Genomic DNA, 23361 nt, shown 5'->3' on the forward strand with positions numbered 1-23361 from the left:
AGGAGAGAGGGAGAGAAATATCAATGTATGGTTGCCTCTGGTGTGTCCCCTGCCAGGAACTGGCCTGCAACCCAGGCATGTGCCCTGACTGGGAATCGAACCTCAATCCTTTGGTTCCCAGGCCCACACTCACTCCACTAAGCCACACCAGCCAGGGCTCATCTAGGATTTTTATGGTTTTGCAACTTACATTTCAAACTTTTATTTATTTTGAGTTTATTCTTGTGTATGGTGTAAGTTGGTAGTTTATTTTCATTTATTTTGTATATATCTGTCCAGTGTTCCCAACACCATTTATTGAACAGACTGTTTTTGCTCCACCGTATGTGTCTGAGTTTCTGTATCTGTAAAATGAAGATCATAGTATCTATCTTCTATGGTTGACATCAGGATTAAACTACCTTATGTGGTTAACATCACGATTAAACAAATCCTTAGTAAATATTAGCCCCTAATCGTAGTTTTAATATTAATATTATTATCTCATAGATACTGTGAATTATATAATCAATCATATTTTTCTCTTTGCCCTGGCTACCCCAAACTCGAAGTGAAATTTGTGGCTAACTTCCAGTTAATGAACCTGGTGGCATTTTTTATTACTTGGTTGTGAAGGTTGAGTCCTCCCTATATTCCTGGTATAATGTCATTCTTACTTTTTTATTTGCTCACCTTTCTTGCTTTTTAACTTTAACTTATTTTTAATATTTGTTCTGTTATGTCACTGTGTAGCAGAGAGCATCCTGGAATAGGCCGTGCAGTCATCATTCCAGTACAGAGGTCACCATTATTGTTGACTGCCTGAGAATTTGACATTCACTGATACTTCCTTTTGCGTAACAGTTCAGTATTCACTCAGCACATTGTAGTGTGTTGCATTCACATTTTGCTAAGGAAAAGTCTTTCCTAAGGACCGATGGAGGAGTGTGAGTACATACACGTGCGTGAGTGTGTGTGAGAGAGAGAATATGAATGATGCAGCCACTGCCCCACCCTTCTTTCATCACCTTTTCTCCACCTTATATATGACTTGGTATGGAGGCTTGAATTCCCTCCATAAAAGAGAAATAATTTACTTTAATTTGACAGAGAAATATAGTCCATCCATGAGCTGTTGGGCATCAGTCCAAGTAAGACAATTCAGTGCAAACCTTGTCAAGCCCGCTGCTGATCGCATTCCTGTGTGTGATGGCAAACTGTCCGTGTTATTCTGAAAGCCAGGAAGAGTTACTTTCGGAAATACTCATTCATTTCAGTGAGTTTCAGCAGACTTTGCTTCCTTATCATATTCTCACTGGCCCCACAGCATTTACAAAAACCTGGCCAGCACTCTGTTCTTTGCTCCCACATGCTCCACAGAGGAGCCCACAGGAGTGTGCTGCAGGAATGCTTGGCTCTCTTTACCTTTGTATGAAATACGCTTTGAAACTTCCAATTATATATTCCAACTATTTGCAATGAAATGAACTCATAAGAGTAATTTCTGCATGAGGTATATATGGTAAGAAGGATTTAAGAACTAATGATAAGTGATATGGTTAAATGTGCTTGACATTGTGTTGCACTAACTTTACATTTGCTGTGTGACTGAATGATTAGAAATACCACACGAGATGCATGTTATTTTCATTTTACAAGTAGAGAAATCAGAGTTCAGAGTGCCAAGCGATTTGTCTACAGTCACAAAGCCAGGAGAGGAAGGATGGGGATGTGCCAGGCATTTGCCCCTGGAACACATTCACTTCCACCAGCACACACACAGAGCTGCTTTAAAACCCCAAAGTTTAATTTGCTCACTCTCAAATTGGTTATTTCAATTCTGATATCTTTTACCTTAATCTCATCTCATTTAGCTCAATAAACCACCTTTGCTATTTTAGGGTCTCTCATCTGTTGGATGAATGCCAGTAGATCTGAAAATCGGTATACAGGGGGATATAGCTTAAGGCAATAGGAAATTCATAGTCTGTCCCATTTTTTAGTGGTTTGATAACCATACATGGGTCCAGAAAGAACAATATCATACTTTTTATGTGTCCTTTCAAGTGATAAAAATAGCTGCATGTAGTTGGAAAATTATATCCCTGCACCAGCATTGCTTAGTTTTCGGAGTTGCTGTCAGCTGTGCATTTCTTCCCTTTATATTTGGTTGTATCTGCAGAGCCAAGAGTTGCTCCATAAACCAGATCTTTGACCAGCCTTGAGTTGTTTTGTGGGTGCCTACAGCTCTTTCTCACTGTTGAAGATTTCACTGCAGGACTTCCATCAACACGTTATCTGTGTTTTCATGGAGCGGGCTCCTTCTCTGTCAAAATTCATGGTTATTTTCTTGAACATTATTAGTGTTACCCGATGTTTGGATTTATTGCTACAGTACAGAAGCTGTTTTCTATATCAAATCTAGGGTTTGCAACCAAGGGAAAATATTTTTCATACATGTTTACATAGTCTTCTAACATTTCTTACCCCAAATTGGAAAGTTGTTAGTATTATGTCCTTTAAACAAATCCACTATGTTTCTTTGAACTTGTTAAAACTGAGTGAAAGGGAAGTTTAAATTACCACTTACTGTCAAGCTGAAATACTGACTTGATGCTGTATTTTTGTAGTGTGTTTCTGTTCCCAGGGGATTGTTTAATTGACCGGTTCTGTTAAGTGTGTTACAGAAGACAGTATCCAAAGCTGCTAATTTCACCGTCATGCCTGGAGCTACCAACTAAGAGAAAGTTAGAAAGCTGGAAGAGGCCTTTTAAAAGGGTCTGAGGTCCCTTGACTCTGCCCTTTCCAACAGTAATCAGTGATTTGGAGGAAGATACAGGAAGCATGCTTATCAAATTAGCAGATGACCCAAGTCTTAGGAAGAATGGCTAACACCTGAATGACAAAATCAGGATTCTAAAAACTCTCAACAGGATGGAGTGATGCACTGAAAACAGGAGATGGGGTTTAGTGAAGATAAATGCATGTCCTATGTTTGCATTCAGAAAGTCACTTACCTACACAGGAGAGGAGAAGTGGCTCAATGGCAGTGATGGGAATTCTAGGCTCATATGGGGATGGGGGGTCAAGCTCCTAGAAGCTCAGAAGGTACCAGCACTGTCCTCAGACTGCTAAAAGAGCATGAGGTCCAGGGGAGTAGCCAGATGAATTTAGTTCTTGAAGTCCTTCTTTAGGAAAAGTGCTGATAAACCTGTGAGTATTTAGAGAACACCTGCCAGGATGGTGTCTTCGTGCATTCCAGTAGGACGAAATGGGGGGAGAAAAGCATGTTTTGCCTGGAGAAGTGAAGACTTAGAGCATGACAACTCTTTCCAAATAATCACCTTTCCTGTGTAAGAGCTGAATTTTTTTTACTATTTCTTCAGGGGGTAGAGCTAAGATAAATGAGTAGACATTTAAAAAAGCAGAGTTTGGGCCTTCATAAAGGGGGATGGTTCACATGGTAGAGATGCTTTTTAAAATTCTAAGTGCCTCACCTGTTCATAGCTGTCTGTTTGTCTGGAAGGTTGTAGAACTGACATAAGCATTTGGATGGCAGTTGGCCAGGTGACCTCCAACATCTGTTTGACCTGAGGTTGCGCAGTTGCTCTTTTACTTATCTTCTTGCTGCCAGGGCATACATTGCAGAGGTAGTGTAATATGCTCATATTTTTGTGTGTTCTTTACTAAAACCCTTAATTTTTACCATTGGCGAGTAATTATAATTCATATAATTAATAGCATTTTACATAATGGATAGCAGAGTTTTCATAATACACTGTAATTGATATGGTCAGTGTAATATTTATTTTTGAACTGTGAAACACTGGGGGAAAGATTTAATACTATAAGAATTCAAGGAAACAGGAGACATTTAAGGATGTAGGTTGGGACTCAAACTCATCAGGGTGCCACAGGACGCTGAAATAGCTGAATTTCTTTGTATGTGCTGCATTTTATTTTATTCTTTTTAAAAAAATTAAGTAGCCTCATTTCTAGCACCAAAATTTAGCAGATGTTTACCATGTTTCGTTTTTAATTTATAATTTCTTCTTGCCTTTAAAAAGTGTGGACAATAAGCAAATTTATAATCTCTTTTAATTTTGAGAACCCAAATATCTAAAGTATTAATATAAAACCAGTTTCTAAGTTTGATTTAGAATAATCCTTAGAAAAATATATTGCAGTTAATGTCCATGATCTCTGTGCATTTTGTTTCCCTACAATTATGCCAGGGTTGTGCTGAAAACATTTCTCTTTTAATTTGGGGGGCCAAATTATAATGGCTTTTTTATTGAAAATACATTGAACATTTTGGGTCGTTCTATTAAAGTTTTGAACACAAGATCAATTATTTCAAATTCCTATGAATCTGGAAAATATGAATTATAAATTTGCTTAGGTATTACTTTGAATTGGATTTTACAAATATTGGTTCTTCGTGGTGAACAGTATAATACAGTAGTCAAGACATGGTTAATACCAGGCTAGTGCTTAGCAAGGGTACAGTAGGCTCAAGTTCCACTTTCCAGAACAAAGGTCAAATCGAATTTAGTTAGCATCAAGTAAGTTTATGGTTACTTGTCGTCATCATAGATTTTTCCAGAGATTTGGTGTTATTTACATTACTTTTCATTTTATTACATTTTAGGAGGTTGCCTCTTTGATGAGCCATATAGCACCTGTGGATATAAACAAGCTGAAGATGATGACTTCAACTGGGAGCAGGTGAACACCTTGACCAAACCAACTTTTGATCCATGGATGCCATCAGGTTTGCATTTAGTTCTGAGGTTTTTCTTGTTGTTTGATCAAAAGTTCACAAGAGTCTTAATCACAGTAAATATTCACTGGGTATTGGTTGATGAGTAAGGGTGTTGGTCTTTGAGTGTGGCGGTCAAGGGCAGATTAATGAAAATGCTACTACAGTTAAGAGGACCAGTTACAAAGATTACTTTGTCTCTCTTTCTTTAGAGACTAATTAAACATTACTTCCTTTACATCTGAATACACCTGAGCTAGATCAATGGGTATTTCCCAAGTAATCCTTTCCCAAACAGCAAATACAGGAACTAAATTGATGTCTCTGCTGGCAGGTGTGTTTAGTGAATAGCACTCTAGGTGGGGAATTGAAATTACAAAATCTCAGCCACAAATTGGAGACCTTGGGGAGTAATTTAAAACTGTCCTCAGGGGCTCACCTGGCACCTGGCAGATCTGGGAGGATGCCAGTGATCTGGAAAGCATTCTGCAGGCAAAATGATGATGCACACATGTGGATACCCTTACCCCTGTATAAGTGCTTAGTAAATTTTTTGATGAATAAAGGACATTTTGTTCCACTGAAGACCAGCAAGAGTTGTACCTTATACTCAGAAGGAAGAGTAAGAAGATGATGGTTAGTGATTTCGAATTACATTGGAGCTTGATCATTTTAATGGACACCCTGTTCAGGATGGAGTGTTGGACATTTTTTTAAAATTTTAGATTTGCAGATTCATTTTATAAATGGGGTGAAGAATGTGCCCCATTCTGTATTCAGATTGTAAAATATGTTATTCTGATTTGGATTTTGGGTAAAATATTTTTGTACATTTTAGTGATTGTAAAGTTCTCTATTAATTCACCGAAATGTAGCAATAATTATATTCAGTAATTTTGTAAAGGTAGCTTTAAACATGAAATAGAGTCCACTGTTGTTCTTGACTAAGCTTTAACAGTTACGATACCCACCATGTTCTTGTCATCTCTTTCTCACATTCAGTTCCTTAAAATTTCAAAGAAAGGGACATTGAGCTCTTTATGGATTTACCGAACTCCAAAACCTTTCTAGCTCTTCGTTACCTACCATGGCTGACAATCTCCGGTTTTTTTGGTCTCTCTTTTCTTCTTGTGCATATGTGCGCTTTTTGAATATGACTTGTGTTTAAATCAGTGGTAGTTTAGTTGTTTTTTTCTCAGGTTCCAGTTCCTGCTTTTGTTCTTGTCGGCCATGGGGAAAGGAAAAAAGATCAGAACAGTGCTCCCCTACCGAGCTCTGCTTTTCCAAACAGGCTTTTCACCCTGAAGGCCTTTCAATCAGTGTCCACTGTTCTCTCCGGAGGATCCAGCCCGCACCCAGAGAGGCAGGAGATGGATGAGGCTGTGCTCCTGAGAAGGGTACTCAGATTTAGTCCTTACAGATTTCTCCACAAGAGTTCACACAGGCTTTCTTTACTGTCTTCTAATTTGGAGAACAATTTGTAATTTTTCATGTTAGGTAGTTGATTTTATTATTGCAGTCCTTTAGATCAGAGCCTGACTTGGAAAAATTGGCTTTTACACAAGACCCCCATATTGCAATATCTTCTTCAGCTTCCACTGGTTCTGTTTTTGTTAGACGATTACAAAATTCCTCTTGTAAAGGAAGGGAAAGATTCGCTTCTCATCACCATCTTGCACTTTTCTTCCTATGATGTCCCATAATGCAATATCAAGGCCAAGTTGTCCAAGTTTTAAATACAGGAAGGATGGGACCCTAGCAGAGGCCATTACAAAAATGGTATTAAAGATAAAAAACCAATTATATTCTGAAACAATCAGTTGGGTAATTGGGGGAACAGAGGGGAAGCAATTTTCCAAATCTGGACTCTGAAGGCTCTCTGGCTTGTGGAAGAATGAAGTAAGGGTATTTAGATGTTATACTTAAATTTACTCTTATCTGTTGACTCATAGAATAGGCTTTTGTAGCTTAGTATCTCTTAATGTTACATATCTCTGAATTCTAACACTTTTTCAGTTCCGTATCATTTCTGGTAGTTGCAGATGGTGTGCCTTCAGCCCCTACTCCCGAACAGGTTGTAAGTCATTGTTGGGATGTGCGGGTGGTTTGGATCTCAGCAGGAAGACGGGGAGAGATGAGTGGTCCAGTTTCTCTACCTCTCTGTACCTGCAGGCATGGCCCAGATAAAACACATTTTAGTTGAAATGTGATAATTGTTCCATTGATAATTATTCCATAGGATTAAATTTTTGCCTTAATATAGAACTTCAAATGCTAGTATTTTTCCTTAAACAAAGTTTAGACATTAAAAATTTTTTGAGCCCTAATATTTGGTAATCATGATGCTAATTACTGTGGAGTATGAAGTATTATAAGAAATTATTCTTTCTCCCTCAGAACTTACCTGCTTGGGAAAAAAGTTACAAAAATGCAATTAGTGAACAATCTGAAATGGCATATAGTCTTATATATACACACAATATATATACTATATATAATATATTATACATACCATATAATAAATATATAAACATTTAATATTTTATATAAAATACATTATTTATTATGTATTTTACATATTATAAATCATATATATTATATATACATACTATATATATTATATATATGGCTTAAAGTGTTCTAAGAGCTGTCTTCCTACCATAAGCCCAATATGCTATAAAGGATATGAACTGGTGCCTAGCTGACCTATGCACCTAAAGTGAGAAGTTAATTCTCAATGAAATATCATTGTTAGAAGTAAGTAAATATCATCTTACAAATTAGCATACGGTATCCTAAGGTATGAATTTTAAACTGAGTTTTCGTAATGTGTATATAGTCTTGAGTTTTAAATAATATTAGGTTCAAGGGGTTCTCCTATTCCTTCTCCTTCTTTCCTCTCATCTTTTTCCTCCTTCCTTTCCATCAATATATAAATATATATAACACAATTTATTCATTTCCAAAACACACTCCAAAGGTGGTCCTTTTACATTAAAACAGAAACTATTTTTATGAATTTCTCAGGATAAACAGGTGGCAAAGTCAAATACCAGTGTAACTCTTTGAGGTTAATATTTTAAACCTTTATGTAAAATATTATTGGATTTGTTCTTGCACATGTATTTGTACTTGGTCTCACATATGTAGGCTGGTTCCGTGGTGCCTTGGACCAAGGACTGGCAAGCTGTGTCCCGAAGAGCACATCCAGCCTGCTGCCAGTTTATGTATGGCTTGCAAATTAAGCATGGTATTTACATTTTTGAATGGTTGAAAAATCTAAATAATGATAATATTTTGTGACACATGAAATTTAGACTTCAGTATCCATAAGCAACATTTTATTGGCACACAGCCATACCCCTTTGTGAAACGTCGTCTGTGGCTGGTGTTAAGCTCCCGCAGCAGAGTGCGTAGTTGCAGCAGACGCGGCAGTGTCCACGAAGCCGGGTATTTTCTGTCTGGCTCTTTACAGGAAAACTGTTAACCTCTGTCTTAAACCATTGTGGCACCAGCACATATATGTTGCTTTGGACTCTTCATGTATATTGTTACTGTTTTCTATACTTATATTGATTATTAACACGCAAACATTATTTCACATTTTGCCTCACTTTCATATTGTATGTTTTGCAAACATTGGGCTATTAAAATCAGTAAGAAAAAACATGATGATTAGGATTTTCTCTTTTGCATAAATTTGCTATCTATTAAAAGCATCGTGATTTTCTTTATTGTTTTAGTAACATAATTCCTATTGAAACTATTGTGATTCTAAGAATCAATCTTATCAAGATGAATTTAACAATTATGACAGTGAGACTAAAATTTTTATACTAATTTTTAAATTTATTCTAATTAAAATTTTACTTTTACTGTCTACTTTGAAATAGGAATTCCAGTGTGTAGGGTTTTTTTCTTTATCTTCCTGTGTGAGGTTAGTTTTAGCCACATTTTAAGAATTTAAATTCAGTCTGGAGCTTTATACAAGCTCACTGGATAACTACTCTGAGGCTGTGACATTGGCTCTGGAAATGCATATACAGGGCAGATAAATTCCAAACCATTTACATTTCTGTATTTGAAGTCAACATTTATGTTGTAGGTTATACTTTTTCAGCTAGGTTTGAATCATGCAGTTTTTCTGATGGTGAAACTATGCCATACCTGGTTAATTTACAATTAATTGATCTCCATCAGTGGGGGGGGGCTTTCTTACATTTTTTCATAAGGATTACCACTTTGAGCACAGAAACCCTTGATGTAGTAACCAGTTAACAACCAGGTACATTTCGTTAGTGCCGGCTCATGCTGGCACTTTATGTATTATACTATACATATTAATTATCAGATTAGATTTTATGACACAAAAACACCTACATACTTTGACAATGGTTGATTTTTTAACATTCTCAAGTTATTTACTTAGATCAGTTAAAAGATTTTTATCTTACAAAATTATGGATACTTCCAAATTCAAAACCTAGTGTAATAAAATCAATAGTTTCCTACATAATAAGGCCTGTCACCTTACTCTACATGACATATGGAAAAGAAGGCAGACTTCAAAATGACGTTATTCTAAACTTGACTGTTGTATTGACATTCCTGAACCCTTGACAGAACTTAATTCAATGCTCATTTACTGAGAAGTTCTGATATATCTGATTTTGCTCCAGACTATAGGAAACTTACAGTCTGGTACAAAGGGCATCCTTGTATCCTCAACAAACAGCATTTGTACAACTTAGTATGTTTTCAGAATGAGAACAGAAAGTGCACAGGTCATGCATCCAGGGGGCTTACAGTCTAGTGAGAAAGATAGATGTTAGCCCAGTGAGACCCATGTCAGACTGAAATGTATAGAAATGAATGTATAGAAATGTAAGATAATAAGTTTGTTATGATATGGTTGGTGTTTTTCCATTATATTAAACTATGGTGATATCACTTATTTGTCATGATATGATTGATATTTTTATATTTTATTAAACTATAATGGTAACCGAGTGTTTGGTTCTATAAAATGGATATTTTACAAGTCCCATGGCTTATGTACAAGAATATGTGACTGTGTTTTATATTTAAAAATAAACAATAAGTTTACTTATAATATAAAAATATAAAATAGCTTATGGCCAGAAGCATTTGATACCCATAAAATTGATATTTATTTCTGCCTACATGGTCCCCTTAAGATATCATGCCTCTAAAATGGCTATAATTAAGTGAATTTGGATCCTAGTGCTGGGAAAATGAAACATTGTGCTTTTCTGCTAGCATAGCATGTGTCTAGAGGAAGCTCATTTAGCCTCCCACATCTGAGCTTTACATATTGCAAATTGGGAATGGTGTTGTCTCTGATCCTTATGGAAATGGTATGACTAAGGGTTGGATCATCTCTCTGGGAGGCCATATGAAAGGCAGAGAGAGGGAGGTGCTGGGATAGAAGAGCACTAAGCACTCTTAGTATGATGACCCAGAAAGTGGAAAAAAATGACTGTCTGTGTTCTTGTAGAGTCAGTGTCACATTTGGGAAAATGATGGATTGACAGACAGAGGAGTTGAAGTTTTCTCTTTGGGTGCATCCATCATGCATATTCCTCCTTGTAGGGAAGATTTCCCTACTTATTTATACTTTGGGGCTTATATAGGGCTTACTGACTGAAGAAAAGGCTAATAAAAAAGGCTTGAAAAGATAGTTTCCCTACTTAAATTTCAATGCGTAACTAGTGAGTAACATTTTTGGCACAGAATATTCAGACAGTTGTCTAATTACCTCATTCATGCTTAGAATTTTGTCACCATTCAACAAATATTTATTAAACACCTGTTATGTGACAGGCACCGGTGGAGATTCTTAGCACTCATCACTGAGTGAACCAGATAGGATCCCCTCCCTGGCGCACTGCATGTTCTCAGTGTGGTGAGATTGTCCTTGGATTGCCAAAAAATTATATCCTTTAAGAACATGTTTTCCCTCATTTTTAATGACTTTCTGGAAATGAATACTTAAAAAGTAATACAAAATTTAGTTCATCAGACCCAGCACAGTATAGCATCAAATTCAGCTTTCCAGTATACTTTACCTTTTTTAAAAAGAGCAAAAAACATCTAGATTGCACAGTGTAGCACCTTATGGTCATGCTCCTTTATAAACTAAAGTAATCTGGTACATATAAGTGGCTTCTAGCAGTTGACAGAGTTTGCTTTTTTGCTGTGTATCATTTGATCCTCATGGTGACTGTGGGAGACTGGGTGGCATTACCTCTCTTTTATACCTTAGGAGACTAAAGATCAGAGGGATTAAACTTGTCTCAGGCTTCTAGGTAAGAGAAACAGCCCCTGTTTGTTGTTCTTCTGAGCACCATAGAGTGATCTTCCCACGTGGGCACATCATCTGCAAAGGGGGTTGGTCTCCATCCCAGGTGGCAACTCTCTGGATCTTGAAATGCGCAGGAATGGTAGTCGGGGCTGCTGGCCCAGCCCGGGTCAGATGCCTGCTCTCTTGTTTCACAGCTATTGCCCTTGAGCAAGCTCTGAACCTCTCACCGTCTCAGGCTCCTCATCCATTAACCATCAATGTATATAATGTTAGTAATCTATGTTTGTGGAGTGATGGAGCTGCAGTAGTAGAGTCTCTACCTGCCTGCCAATTCTGTCCTGTAGAGGAGACAGACAGTCAGGTAATATGCAGAGAGACATGTAATGCAGTTGTGGACAGGCTAAGGGCTGTGAAGAAAGCCTGAATCAGGATAAGGGCTTAACAAGTGATGGGAGCGGTAGACAGGAACAGGCTCTCTGAGCAGAGACTGGCATCCAGTCAGGGACAAGTTGGCCATAGAGGCTGAGTTATTGGGGTGGAGGGAAGAGTAGGTACAAAGACTGAGGCAGGGATGAGCACTCCTGAGGGAGTAGGGTGGTGGTCAGTGAAAGCTATAGGAAGGTGTTAGAACCTGCCTTGTAGGGTTGTGACCGGGTGAGACAAAAGAATCCACTTTAGGAACTTAGCCTTGGACCTGGCCCAGTGTTCAGGAAATGTCTTCCTTTTATTACCGAGTAAGCTGCAGAGTAATTTGGTATGAATTCATCTTTTAGCTTATTTTGTACTCTCTGTGGGGTCTAATTATTTTTTCTTTCAAATGATACCAAATAAGAAACAGAATATATAGATCTTTATATAATATTTGAATGGATTAAAAAAGCAAGCTGAAAGAAGTCTATTAAAGCACCAATAATTTTTGTCATCACAGTAGGATTTGGGATAACTGTCTTACATTTCTATTTTAAATATTTTTTATGATAAAGCACAACTTTATAATGAAAACTAACACTTAAAATTTGGGGGAAGTCATTGAATTTGGCGTGATTTTAGTTTATTTTTGGTATTTCCAGTCACTGAAATCAGGAATGGAAAACAGTTTAGCTGCCCTTCAGTATTTCATTCAGGTGTCCCACACGTAATGAGGGGCCGCCAGACATGCAGCTGTCAGACAGTCCCTCACGCATGCTGTCCCTCACGACATCTCCCTCACACGACTCTGCCGAGGCTTAGACTGGGTTTCCAGTTAGCTTTTAAACAGAGAATGCTGAGACACAGTGAAAAAAATTGAACTAGAATTGTATTCTGTCAGCAGTTTCTAAGGTAAAAAATTTAGAAAAATAACTATAGGTGATAATAAAAGATTCATTTTGGATGAGTTCTTAATTAAACAGCACACGGGTCTGGATAGCCTCATTTAACATAGTCTAAATAATTTGTTCCACTCAAAGGTAAAAACGTAACAAAATTTACCCTCTTTAATTATTTTTAAATGTACAGTTCAATGACATTCAGTACATTCATATTGTTGTACAACCATCTCTACCATCCATCTCTAGAACTTTTCTTCCCAAACTGAAACTCTGTACCCATTAAACACTAATTACCCATTCTCCATTTTCTCCTTTATAAGCTGGGAAACTGGATTTCAGCATTTTGATGCTCTTATATGCATACACATGAATCTCACATGAATCAGTGATTTGTGTTGGAGGAAACAAGTTTTTATTAACAGGGTTCCCACCTTGGTGCTGAGGGCACTCCTGCTCACAGTCTCTCTGCCACGAGACCCAGAACTTCCCTTGCTCCCCAAAAGGCTACAAGCCAAAACCAGTCCTAGAAGCTCCCCAGGTCCTTACCTGTCCTTCTCTGCCCTTAAGCCAGCCACACAAACAGATCTGCATCCTCTCTGGAATGTGCCCTTGTGGGTTCCAGACTCACCATCCTGTCAGAGCAGCTTTCTCCTTCAGGATCTGGGGTGCTCTGTTATCAGCTTGTCTATGTAGTGGTCCAGGAACCATGTGCCATGCTACACTGGATCATGGTGTCTCAGACGCTGGACACCATGATCCCAGGGTATGGGCTTCCAGGAGTTGGCTCCCATCCTCTGTGGGCTCTGAGCCCCTGGTGGGTCCTGCATCTCCTGGTCTTACAAGCACTCCCGTTCATGTGGGGAGCCCAGAACTTCCAAATGCCAAAAGCCCAGATGGAAAGAGCTTGCACCAAGCATCAAATTCCTGTATCAAGAGCCTCTGTACCAAGAGAGTGACGTCCTTCAGAAATGCGGAAGTCTACAGCTCAGGACTCCTGGTCACAGTTCAGCTCCAACCATCTCTCACAAGTTTGTATGTACCAGCCTGAGCCATTCTCACAGCATCAGTTTCTCTCCTCTGCAGCTGCCTTTACTCCAGCCATCTGCTCACCAGTGAGTCTGTGTGTTTAGCTAGGCAGGTCCCTGGCAGCCAACTCTGTCACTGTCTTCTGTGTGGGAAGGGCTCTGAGGATGTTTCCAACAGGTCTCCAAGACCTCCAGCCCTTCAGAGAGACGCAAAGACAGACTTCATGTTGTTCTGGTGTGTTCCAGTTTTAAAGGCTTGGCTCAGAACTTCCTGCTTGGACAAACACCCAGCTCTTCCTATGGTATGTTAGTGTCTGCCATTTTTGTCAGCTCCCTAGTGTCTTTGACCCTCTTTCTGCTGCCATCTTTAGTCAGGGCAAGTGTTCCCAGCCAAGCACCCACAGGCAACTAGGGTGAGCGTCCAGCCCCTACAGCTCACGCACAAGGCTCTATATGAGCTCCCCCCCTGGCCCCCGGCTATGTTATGAGTCACTCTGCCAGAGCACTTTCTCACAGTCACGTACACAGTTTGCCCTAGGCAGTGGCCTTCTTCTGTAGCTCTCTCCTTTAAGAAGTTAATCTTGTTGAGACCAGCTGCTAATCTTCCTTCATTATGTAATGTGCCTCAAACATTTTGCTTTCTGCTCTTTGGGCATCCTTCCCTGCCCGCCTCTGCCTTCTTGAAGGATTTGGGAGGGATGGTGGGGTTCCCCTGATTTCCATGAACCCATGCTCTGGCCTACCGTGTTACACCATCCTCTGGTAACCATCACTCTACTTTCTCTCTCTGAATTTGACCTCTCTAGGTACCCCCATATAAGTGAGTTTGTACAGTGTTTGTCCTTTTGTATCTGGCTTATTTTACTTGTCATGTTTTCAGTGATTCAGTTTTTACATGCAAAAACTTTCAAGATCAGGGCATTTTTTAAAGCATCTTGATTTTCAATAGTTAAGTGTTTCAATGGGGCCAGTATATTATGTATGACAACTTATTTCAATAGTTTATATTCAGTGTCCAAAATATGCTCTTAAATTTGTTCTTATTTCCTGTCTTGGCTGATCGAAAACTGTTACAAAAAGAACAGTGGCTAAACTATTTTTAAATATTTGCTAAAAAGTATACAAATGAGCCTGTATATATAAATACATGTTTTTTAAATGGGTTTATTTCTTGCTTAATTTCCCGTAGAATTGTACAAGGACATCATAAGAGTAATGTGAGGTCCAGTAATGGAATAAACAGGCTGGTCAATCATGACAACATTGTAATCTCTCAGAATCTGAGTTGAGGAGGAGGTGATAAGTGCAAGAGGCAAGGTCCAGGGTTCTGGGATGATGTAGTTCTTACAGTGAGCCAGAGAAAATGGCACAGCACTCACATATCCAGGATTTGGCCGGCACTCACATATCCTGCATTCTGACTATTATTCCCCTAGTGCAAGGCACCTCCAGCTGCGTGGGCCTGGTCAAGTTGTTGGAATGGAGAAACGCCCTTTGGCAATAAAAGTCAAGAGAGGGGACACTGGGTTTTGATATAAACCTTGGAAAGTCTTACAGTCTTCTAAGCACAAATTTCTCCTTGGATTGCAGAAGGGTTGGGTGGGATGATTTGAAGATGATTTCTTTAAAGACCACAGAGCCTAAGGCTGAAAAAGACTTGTCACTTGGGTCTGGGGCTGCCCAGTAGCAGCCTGTCTTTATGGAGGGTAGGATCCGGGGCCAGATGAGTTTTGGATGACCACTGATAGTAACAGCTTGCATAGCCAATGGCAGACTAATGGGGGCATTAAAGCTACCCTCGCACAGACACCCACATGGGGAAGGCCTTAGAAATATTGTGTGGCCTCAGGCTCCTGTTCCCCATTCTCCTGCTTGAGTCAGGCCAAGTCCCCACAGGCCCAGGCTCCTCTTTAAGCACCTTCAGGACTTTCCTTATTCCAAGAAATGGGAGAGCTGAATAAATTAAAATAAGAAATGGTTAATTCTGGGTTATTTTTTCACCTAAAGTTGGAGAAGAACTCAAAGTCCATTTTGAGAGCCCCAGCTGTTGTGAGGCACTGGATACGTGTGTTCCAGACACTGGTGGTGTGGTGGTGAACTGCCTTCAGTCTTGCAGGAAGGAGACATACGAGCGGTGTGGCCATTGCTCTGGTGGGGCCAGGCTGCTGCCCAGGCGGAGACTAGTGGGCGAGGACCAGTGGAAGGCCTCTTGGAGAAGGGGCTCCTGATAGGGCCCATGGCAGTATGAGGACAGAGCCAGAGCAGGTGGGCATGCCAGGAAGAAGGAGGGAGCGTCCTGTGTTCTGAGACAGTGAGTGGAGGGTGGCAGAGCACACGGTCTGACAGGGCTGCTCAGAAAGCTGCTGAGATCAGGAACTACAAACGCCCACCGCAGACTGGGGAGGGGGTGAGGTGGAGAGACGAGCTGGAGGAGAGACTCTCCCCAGGCCCCAAGGGTGTGAAGCCAGGAGGTTCTGACTGTTGATATCTGGCAAAGAGAGGGGGAAAAAAGGAATTATTTGACCGTGTATGCATAAAGAAAAATTCAAAGTTTCTCATGAAAGGGTCTCAGGAAAAGAGATATAAGGAAATTTGGTTAGTAAATAAATGCCACAAAGCATATGAATACATAGGAGAATGCCCTTGTCATTAGGAGATTAATGCTCAATTATTTAGTGGTAAGTTCCTGGATGATTGTACAGAAAAAAAAGTGTGTATGTGTGTGTTGAGAGAAAGTATGTGTGTACAAATGTGATGTTAACGATTGTTAAGTCTAGGGTAAGTATATATAACATTTATTAAACTAGTTTTTCAACTTCTCTATAGTTTTGAAACTAAGCAAAATTTGCTATATATGTAGGAAAACAAAAGACACGTGACTGAGGTACACCAACGTCATGCCATGCCACTGCAGTTCTTATCTATGGGTGCATTTTAGGCAAAATGCCATCCTGTCAAATCACATTGAAAATATTTACATTTAAAAACCTGGGTTGAGCCATGTCTTTCCTTTCTGAGCACATTGGGATGATTCCTCGGTCTTTGCTGGAGAGCTTTAGTGAAGCCGATGGACCGAGTTACAGTGACTGACTTCAGGGATATAATTTTAGGACTTTCTAAAATAGGACAAATGCTTCCTGCTATGGTCCTATGCCTCAGTGGGTGTATCAAGTATAAAGATCTTTAACTATTGGTAGATATTTTGGTGACTAACGGAAACTTTGTAAGAAGATCCATAAGGAATTATTAAATTTTATATTTGGGTCCATGCATACATTCATTCATATTCAGTGTAAATTAATATAGAAAAAATCATATAGACTTTCTTGGCAAACTCCATGAAATGATTGTGCAGATTGTTATTTTAAATAATTGGCCCCTAATGCATAGACTGATACTTTATTCTAGGAGATTTGTGATAAATTATATCTCAGTAATATTTAAAAGCTTAAGTGGTTGAAAGGGAAATAAATATGTCTATTTGATTAACTGTCAGCTGGACAGTCATAAAGCCTCTCTGCCGGGGGGCAGATGAATGGAGACAAGTGATCATGTTGTGGGCGAGTGTGCAAATCAGATGTGCGGTGCCGCGTGTGAATGTAGTGGCACTCTCACCGACGTCTGTTTTTCAGCTGACCTGTTCTTATTTGTATGTTAGGTTGTCTTGATAGTGGGCTGTTTTTAATTTCCTTTTTCTGGTTCCTTTCAGGGAACTTGAGACATCATTTGTATTTATTCTGTTACCCATAGAAAATGTACTAAATATTGAAATCCTTGGCATAAGACTAGGAGACAGGGTTTGATCCATTGCTATTTAAAGCAAATATCAATCAATGAGGATTCTGGAAATTATGAAATTTCTCTTTAGTCATGGTGCTCCCTCTTTTTGTCTCCATGGAACGTGACACCTGGCCTGTTAAACACACATTTTATGAAATGGGTGTCACCTCCTCAATTGTATTCTATAAGCACAGCGTGTCTTAGTTCCTCCTGATGGTCCTGGCTCTGTGAAGTGACAGGCTGCAATTTGCAAGCAGGACAGACACTGAGTTCAAGACAAGTGACCTTTCTAACACAGCGATCAATGCTTGTTGTTTGGAAAACACAATGATACAGTTTGTATTTTTTAGCAAATAGGTCACTGGGGTCAGCCCATCATTGACACGTGAATTTGCTACTTGGGCTAGATGACTCAGTTCTGACAGGAATGTTAACTTATTTGAGTTGATCTGGTTCTTGCTCTTATAAAAGGGTATTGGACATTTGTTAATTTGTAAATTATTAGAAATAATTGGTTTTACCCATCAGTCAAACAAAGGCTTTTAGAAAGTGCATTTTGAACAGTAGTGCTACTATATACTAGCTTTGACAAGAGTTTACCATAATATATTTTGTTCATATTTTATTAGTCTTAATTGTTTTGAAAACAAATTTTAAATATGTGAATTTGCACATGTCATATTTAAATACTGTCTCTCCACATGTTTCCAAAAATGTATATTGTGAGGCCCCATGAATATATTATCATGAGGGTGAATAACTTTTGGAAAAGATGCTGGGAAGAGATTAGCTGACCAAGGAGACAGCCTTTGTGGAAGTTTTCACCTTCTAGAAACATGGGAGGATTGTGTCCCTTTTGGTGGAGATGTGGCCATTCCTGATCTGGCTGGCAAAATGTGAGTAGAAGTGGCATGTGTCACTGTCAGGCAGCAGCTTCTACGGCCAGGTCCCCATGTTCTCTTCCCTTTTTCCTGCCTCAATGTGGAAGCACTGAGATGCTTTTTTTTTAGCCTAATTACCTGAGTGAGGAAAGTTGAACTTACTTCTCTAGACCCTGCCCCCAACACACACACACACACACACACACACACACACACACACACAGCTGACTGCAGGGGCATGTATGTGCCTGAATGAGTGAGAGAGAAAGCTCTTTGTGTTATGTCAGGTTTGAGGTGGGGGGTTGTTTGATGAATGGTTCTCAAGCACTTTGTTCTTAGGATTCTGTTACACTCTTGCAACAATATTTTGAAACATCCTAAGAACTTTTGTTCATGTGGGTGATGTCTATTTATATATTCTGGATTAGAAATTAAAATGGGTCATCAAGAAACATGTGTAAAGGACCCATGGACAAAGCCAAGGGAGGAAATGATTGACAGTGGGAAATGGGGGTGGGTGGGTGGGGGAAGGAGTGGTAGGAAAATGGAGACAACTGTACTTGAACAATGATAAAAGTTAATTAATTAATTAAAAAAATTAAAATTTGAGAAGAGAATACATAAGCATTTATTCCACTAGCCATCAAAGCAGTGATATATACCTATTAGTAATTGATAGTGAAATGGGAATAATAAAGTTAAATCATGTCATACTGTTACCATGAAAATAGTTTTGACCTTGTACACTCCCTGAAAAGTCTTGGAGATTTCAGGGGTTCTTAGAAGACACTTTGAAAACCACTGACCTAGACCTTCTTAAATGATATGTCTATGTTGATTTACAATTAAAGGCTTGGAGGAGTCAAGAAAAAAATAAAGAAGGGACAAAAATTTTTGGAAATATTGCAAAAAGGATGTGTCTGAGTATTATAATTCACTTTTATTTTTGTATAAAGATAATGTAAATAATGCATTCCTATTGTTGAAAGCTATTTCTTTTTTATACTAATAAATACCTATTTTAAACAAAATAATATATATATAAAGTTGTATAAAGTCAGATAACTGTGAATATTACCAACTCTGTAGGGGTTGAGTTTATTAAATCTCATGCTCCAGAAAAAGAATGAAAATAGGATTCATGTTCATTTGTGTCAAATTGTTTGGGTGTAGGCTTTTTGGACAGCAGGGGTTTGGATACAGTAAATTATCTAAATTTATTCATAGATGGTTGAGCCTTTATAAATTCATTCACTAGTGTTGCTTCTGAGACTTTTAACTGTGGAATTGTCATATGTATATTATCATGATAAAGTAATTTCAAACCCTTTTATTATGAAGTGTATAGTGACAAAATGACATAAAGATGACTGAACCCTATTCAGGGAGACTTGGAAATTGTGCTTGATAGAAATTGCATATGAAGTGATAACAAACCCTGTAGGTGAACTTACCATTCACATTATCTTCCTTCAATAGCCCTATTATGTGAGATACATTTATTTCTAATGATATGAGTTCCAACAGAATTTGCTAGTATTTGAAAGACACACTAGATAAACATTTTCTGAGTCCGACGTCACTATAGCCATGGAAAGGGTTACCAGGGGAATCTGGCAATTTTTGTAAATTTGTCCAACCATTATAGATAGTTAATACTTAAGCTTGAGGAAGAAGAAAGAAGTATATGACCTTTCTAGCTCTTTCTAATGCTCGGAACTTTTCTCCTTTTTCAGTAAACACTTATAAAGCACCTGCTGTGGGTAGGCAGTTTTTTATCCTGAGAGATAAAGAACATCACAGATGATCTAAATACAAAGAGGTGATGCTTACTTGGTAGAACAAGCATTAAAATAAAATAATGCACTGAAAGGGAAAAAAGAAAATGAAATTCATGAAGTGACAGATTCACTAAGGCTTAATTTCATCTACTAATTGCTTATCCATTATGGTGGCTTTTGAAGCCTGGGGCTCACTTTAGAAAGTCCTTGTTATTTGCAGACCCCCGCTAGCTGAAAACACTTCAGCTTCCTAAGAAGATTTGATAGATGTAATCAAGAGTCTGAAGTAGCCATCTGCCCGTTGGCTGTTGCTGACATCCACAGCTTCCCCAGGAGGCTGAAGATGCATCCTTCTCCTTTCTCAAGTAAAATTGTATGGAGCGAGGGGCTGCCTTCAGTCAGAGAGAAAGAGAGTTATGTCCTTTTTAAAAAACTGATTAATCTTGATTGTTTTTCCACTACCATTTAGAGTATGTCTTTATAAAACATCTCTACTTGGTTCATACATTTTTACACTGACCCCGAAAAGAGAAGTGGCATGTAAGTTGGTTCATTTAAACTTTTAAGTAACAAAAGTATATAGTTGGGACTGGTATGGCCAAATTTTCTTTAAATTAGATAGTATTTTCTTTTCTTATTTAATTTTTCTTTAATATTTTTAAATATATATATTTTTAAAGTCTTATTTATTTTATTTTTGGAGAGAGGGGGAGGGAGGGAGATAGGAAACAAAACATCAGTGTGTGGATGCCTCTTGCATGCCCCGCGCAGGGAACATGGTCTGCAACCCAGGCATGTGCCCTGACTGGGAATTGAATCCGTGACCCTTTAGTTTGTAGGCCAGTACTCAGTCCACTGAGCCACACCAGCCAGGGCTTTAATATTTATTTTTAACAAGCATTAAGCTAAATTTCTAATCTGAGTAATTTTTTCAGTCCCCCAGATTTGCTGTTCTATTGGATGCTGAGTCTCCGCCCCAGGTGACATTGCTCTACCTTAATTAAGATGCAATGTCAAGTTTTTGCAGATGACCTAATAAATATGCCCTCTGCACTCTCCTCCTCCTCCCCTGTGGCCCGTTTAAGGGTTCTTAGTTATTCTTGCATTCATGAGGTCTTTATCATTAGTAACCTTCCCTAGTAGGTAAGAACAATATTTTCTTTGACGACATATCTGCTACAAAGGAAAGAGCAGAGAACCTCCTGAGCTCCAAGGCAAGCAGATTTCTATCCAATATGATCATTTCACAGGCCACAGCCTCCCCGTGTTATGATTCTGAGTAACTCCCAGAGGTCAGATCTTTGTCAGCCACAGATTTTCTGAGGTCAGTGGAAGGAGTAGAGAGAGGCTATCTATCCTCATTTGCCTGTTTACATGCCCATTCAAACAAAGAAGGAAGTTTTCTTTTCTTGTTCTTTAGCTTAATTGATTGGAGTGACATTGGCTAATAAAATTATATAGGTTTTAGGTGTACAGTTCTATAATACACCATCTGTACATTGCATTGTGTGTTCACAACTCCATGTTAAGTCTCCTTCCATCACTATTTATCCCTCTTTACCCTCTTCTACCTTTCTCCTCCTCTCTCTCCCTCTGGTAATCCCCATACTGTTGTCTATGTCTATGAGGTTTCTTATTTTGTGTAGTCCCTTCAGCCTTTTTTTAACCCCAACCACCCTCCTTTTTGATAGCTGCCAATTGTGGGGGCGACTTTCCTCGCAAGTCCCCTGTGTGTCATGGATGAAAGCAAACACTACCAAGACATGATCTGCTTGGGGAGGAAAGGTGGCTGATCCCTCAAAGGGGAAGGGCCAAGAGCCTTCTACTCAAGGGGCTTTTATTCAGTTCGTTTGCATAAGAATACAGGTAAGGATCAAACAATAAATAGCATTCAAAGAACTATGAGGGCTTATTCTCAGTCAGGGTCAGATAGCTAACGAGCCATAAAACTTTGAGAAACCAACTTCTTGCTTGGACCCTTATCATTTAAATGAGAGCATTCTAAACAAAGCAGGTTTCACAGGGTTTTTACATATTCTTTCTTATGCCTGATTTACCCCCATACCCGTCCTTTCCAGCACAGGGCTACACTGCCTCCCCCATCATTGGTTTTTAGGTTTAACTGGATTAGAACCAGGAAGTACTTCTCCCAGATGGAAATGGGGACTCAGGCTATGTCAGAATAGCTGGGGGGCAAGGGTCCATCACTCCCTCTTTGTCAAAGACCCCCGAGTCCTTCCATGATGGCCTCCCAAGTGATCGTGTCTGGCTTAGGTTGCCCCTTTTTGAGGGGTTGTACCTGCCATGGACATCGACCATACTTTGGAGGCAGGGGAAGAAGCAGAAGCAGTGCTTGCTGCCAGAGACAAGCTTTGTCTCCTGTGGCCCGAATTCTGCAGGTCTCTCACTTAGCCATGGGGTGGGCAGTTACAATTCCTGAAACCAGGCAGGGCAGTTTCCAATAGCCAATGTGTTCTCTGTATCTATGAGTCTGTTTCTATTTTGTCTGTTAGTTTATTTTCTTCATTAGATTCCACATATGAGTGAAATCATATGGCATTTGTCTTTTTCTGACTGGCTTACTTCACTTAGCATAATGTTCTCCAGGCCCATCCATGCTGTTGCAAAAGGTAAGATTTCCTTCTTTTTTATTTTTTATAGCTGAGTAGTATTCCATTGTATAAATAAATGTACCACAGCTTTTTTATCTACTCATCAACTGATGGGAACTTGGGTTGCTTCCATAGCTTGACTGTTGTAAATAATGCTGCAATGAACATAGGGGTACATACATTCTTTCAAATTAGTGTTTCAGATTTCTTTGGATGTATTTCCAGAAGTGAAGTTGCTGAGTTCTAAGGCAGTTCCACTTTTAATTTTTTTGAGGTAACTCCATACTGTTTTCCACAGTGGCTGCACCAGTCTGCATTTCTACCGAGGGAACCAGTGTGCATTCCCTCCTGAATGCAGGAGGGTCCCCTTTTCTCCACATCCTTGACAACAGTGGTTGTTTGTTGATTTATTGATGACAGCCACTCTAACAGGTGTGGTGATATCTTATTGTGGTTTTAATTTGCATCTTTAATCTGTTCTTTAATGATATTGAGCATCTTTTCATCTGTCTATTGGCCATGTGTATACCCTCTTTGGAAAAGTGTCTATTCACACCCTTTGCCCATTTTTAAATTGGATTATTTGTTTCTTTTGGTATTGAGTTGCATAAGTTCTCTATAAATTTTGGCTAATAATGCCTTATCAGATATATCATTGGTAAATATCTTTTCCCATTCTGTGGGTTGTCTTTTCATTTTGTTGATGGTTTCCTTTGCTGTGCAAAATCTTTTTAGTTTGATATAGTCCCATTTGTTTATTTTTTCTTTTATTTTCTTTGCCTGAGTAGATGTATCAAAAAAATATTGCTAGGAGAAATGTCTGAGATTCAACTGCCTTCATTTTCTTCTAGAATTTTGTGGATTTGAGTCTAACATTTAAGTCTTTAACCTGTTTTTAGTTTATTC

At 38.9% G+C, this 23361-nt stretch overlaps 1 protein-coding gene across 4 annotated transcripts in view; it reads left to right on the top strand.

The window, feature by feature from the left end:
• The first annotated feature begins 4659 nt into the window (after positions 1-4659).
• The window catches only part of PTPRM (protein tyrosine phosphatase receptor type M), a 613403-nt gene continuing 594701 nt past the window's right edge, over positions 4660-23361 (top strand). For all 4 annotated transcript variants that reach the window (XM_053673443.1, XM_053673444.1, XM_053673445.1 and 1 more), the window contains exon 1: positions 4660-4753. In XM_053673443.1, coding sequence (XP_053529418.1) covers positions 4744-4753 — 10 coding nt within the window. In that variant the 5' untranslated portion in view covers positions 4660-4743. The remainder of the gene's footprint in view (positions 4754-23361) is intronic.

This window comes from Artibeus jamaicensis, unplaced genomic scaffold (genome assembly GCF_021234435.1).
Source record: "Artibeus jamaicensis isolate MK-2021 breed Jamaican fruit bat unplaced genomic scaffold, CSHL_Jam_final contig_864, whole genome shotgun sequence".
Classification (NCBI taxonomy): Eukaryota; Metazoa; Chordata; class Mammalia; order Chiroptera; family Phyllostomidae; genus Artibeus; species Artibeus jamaicensis.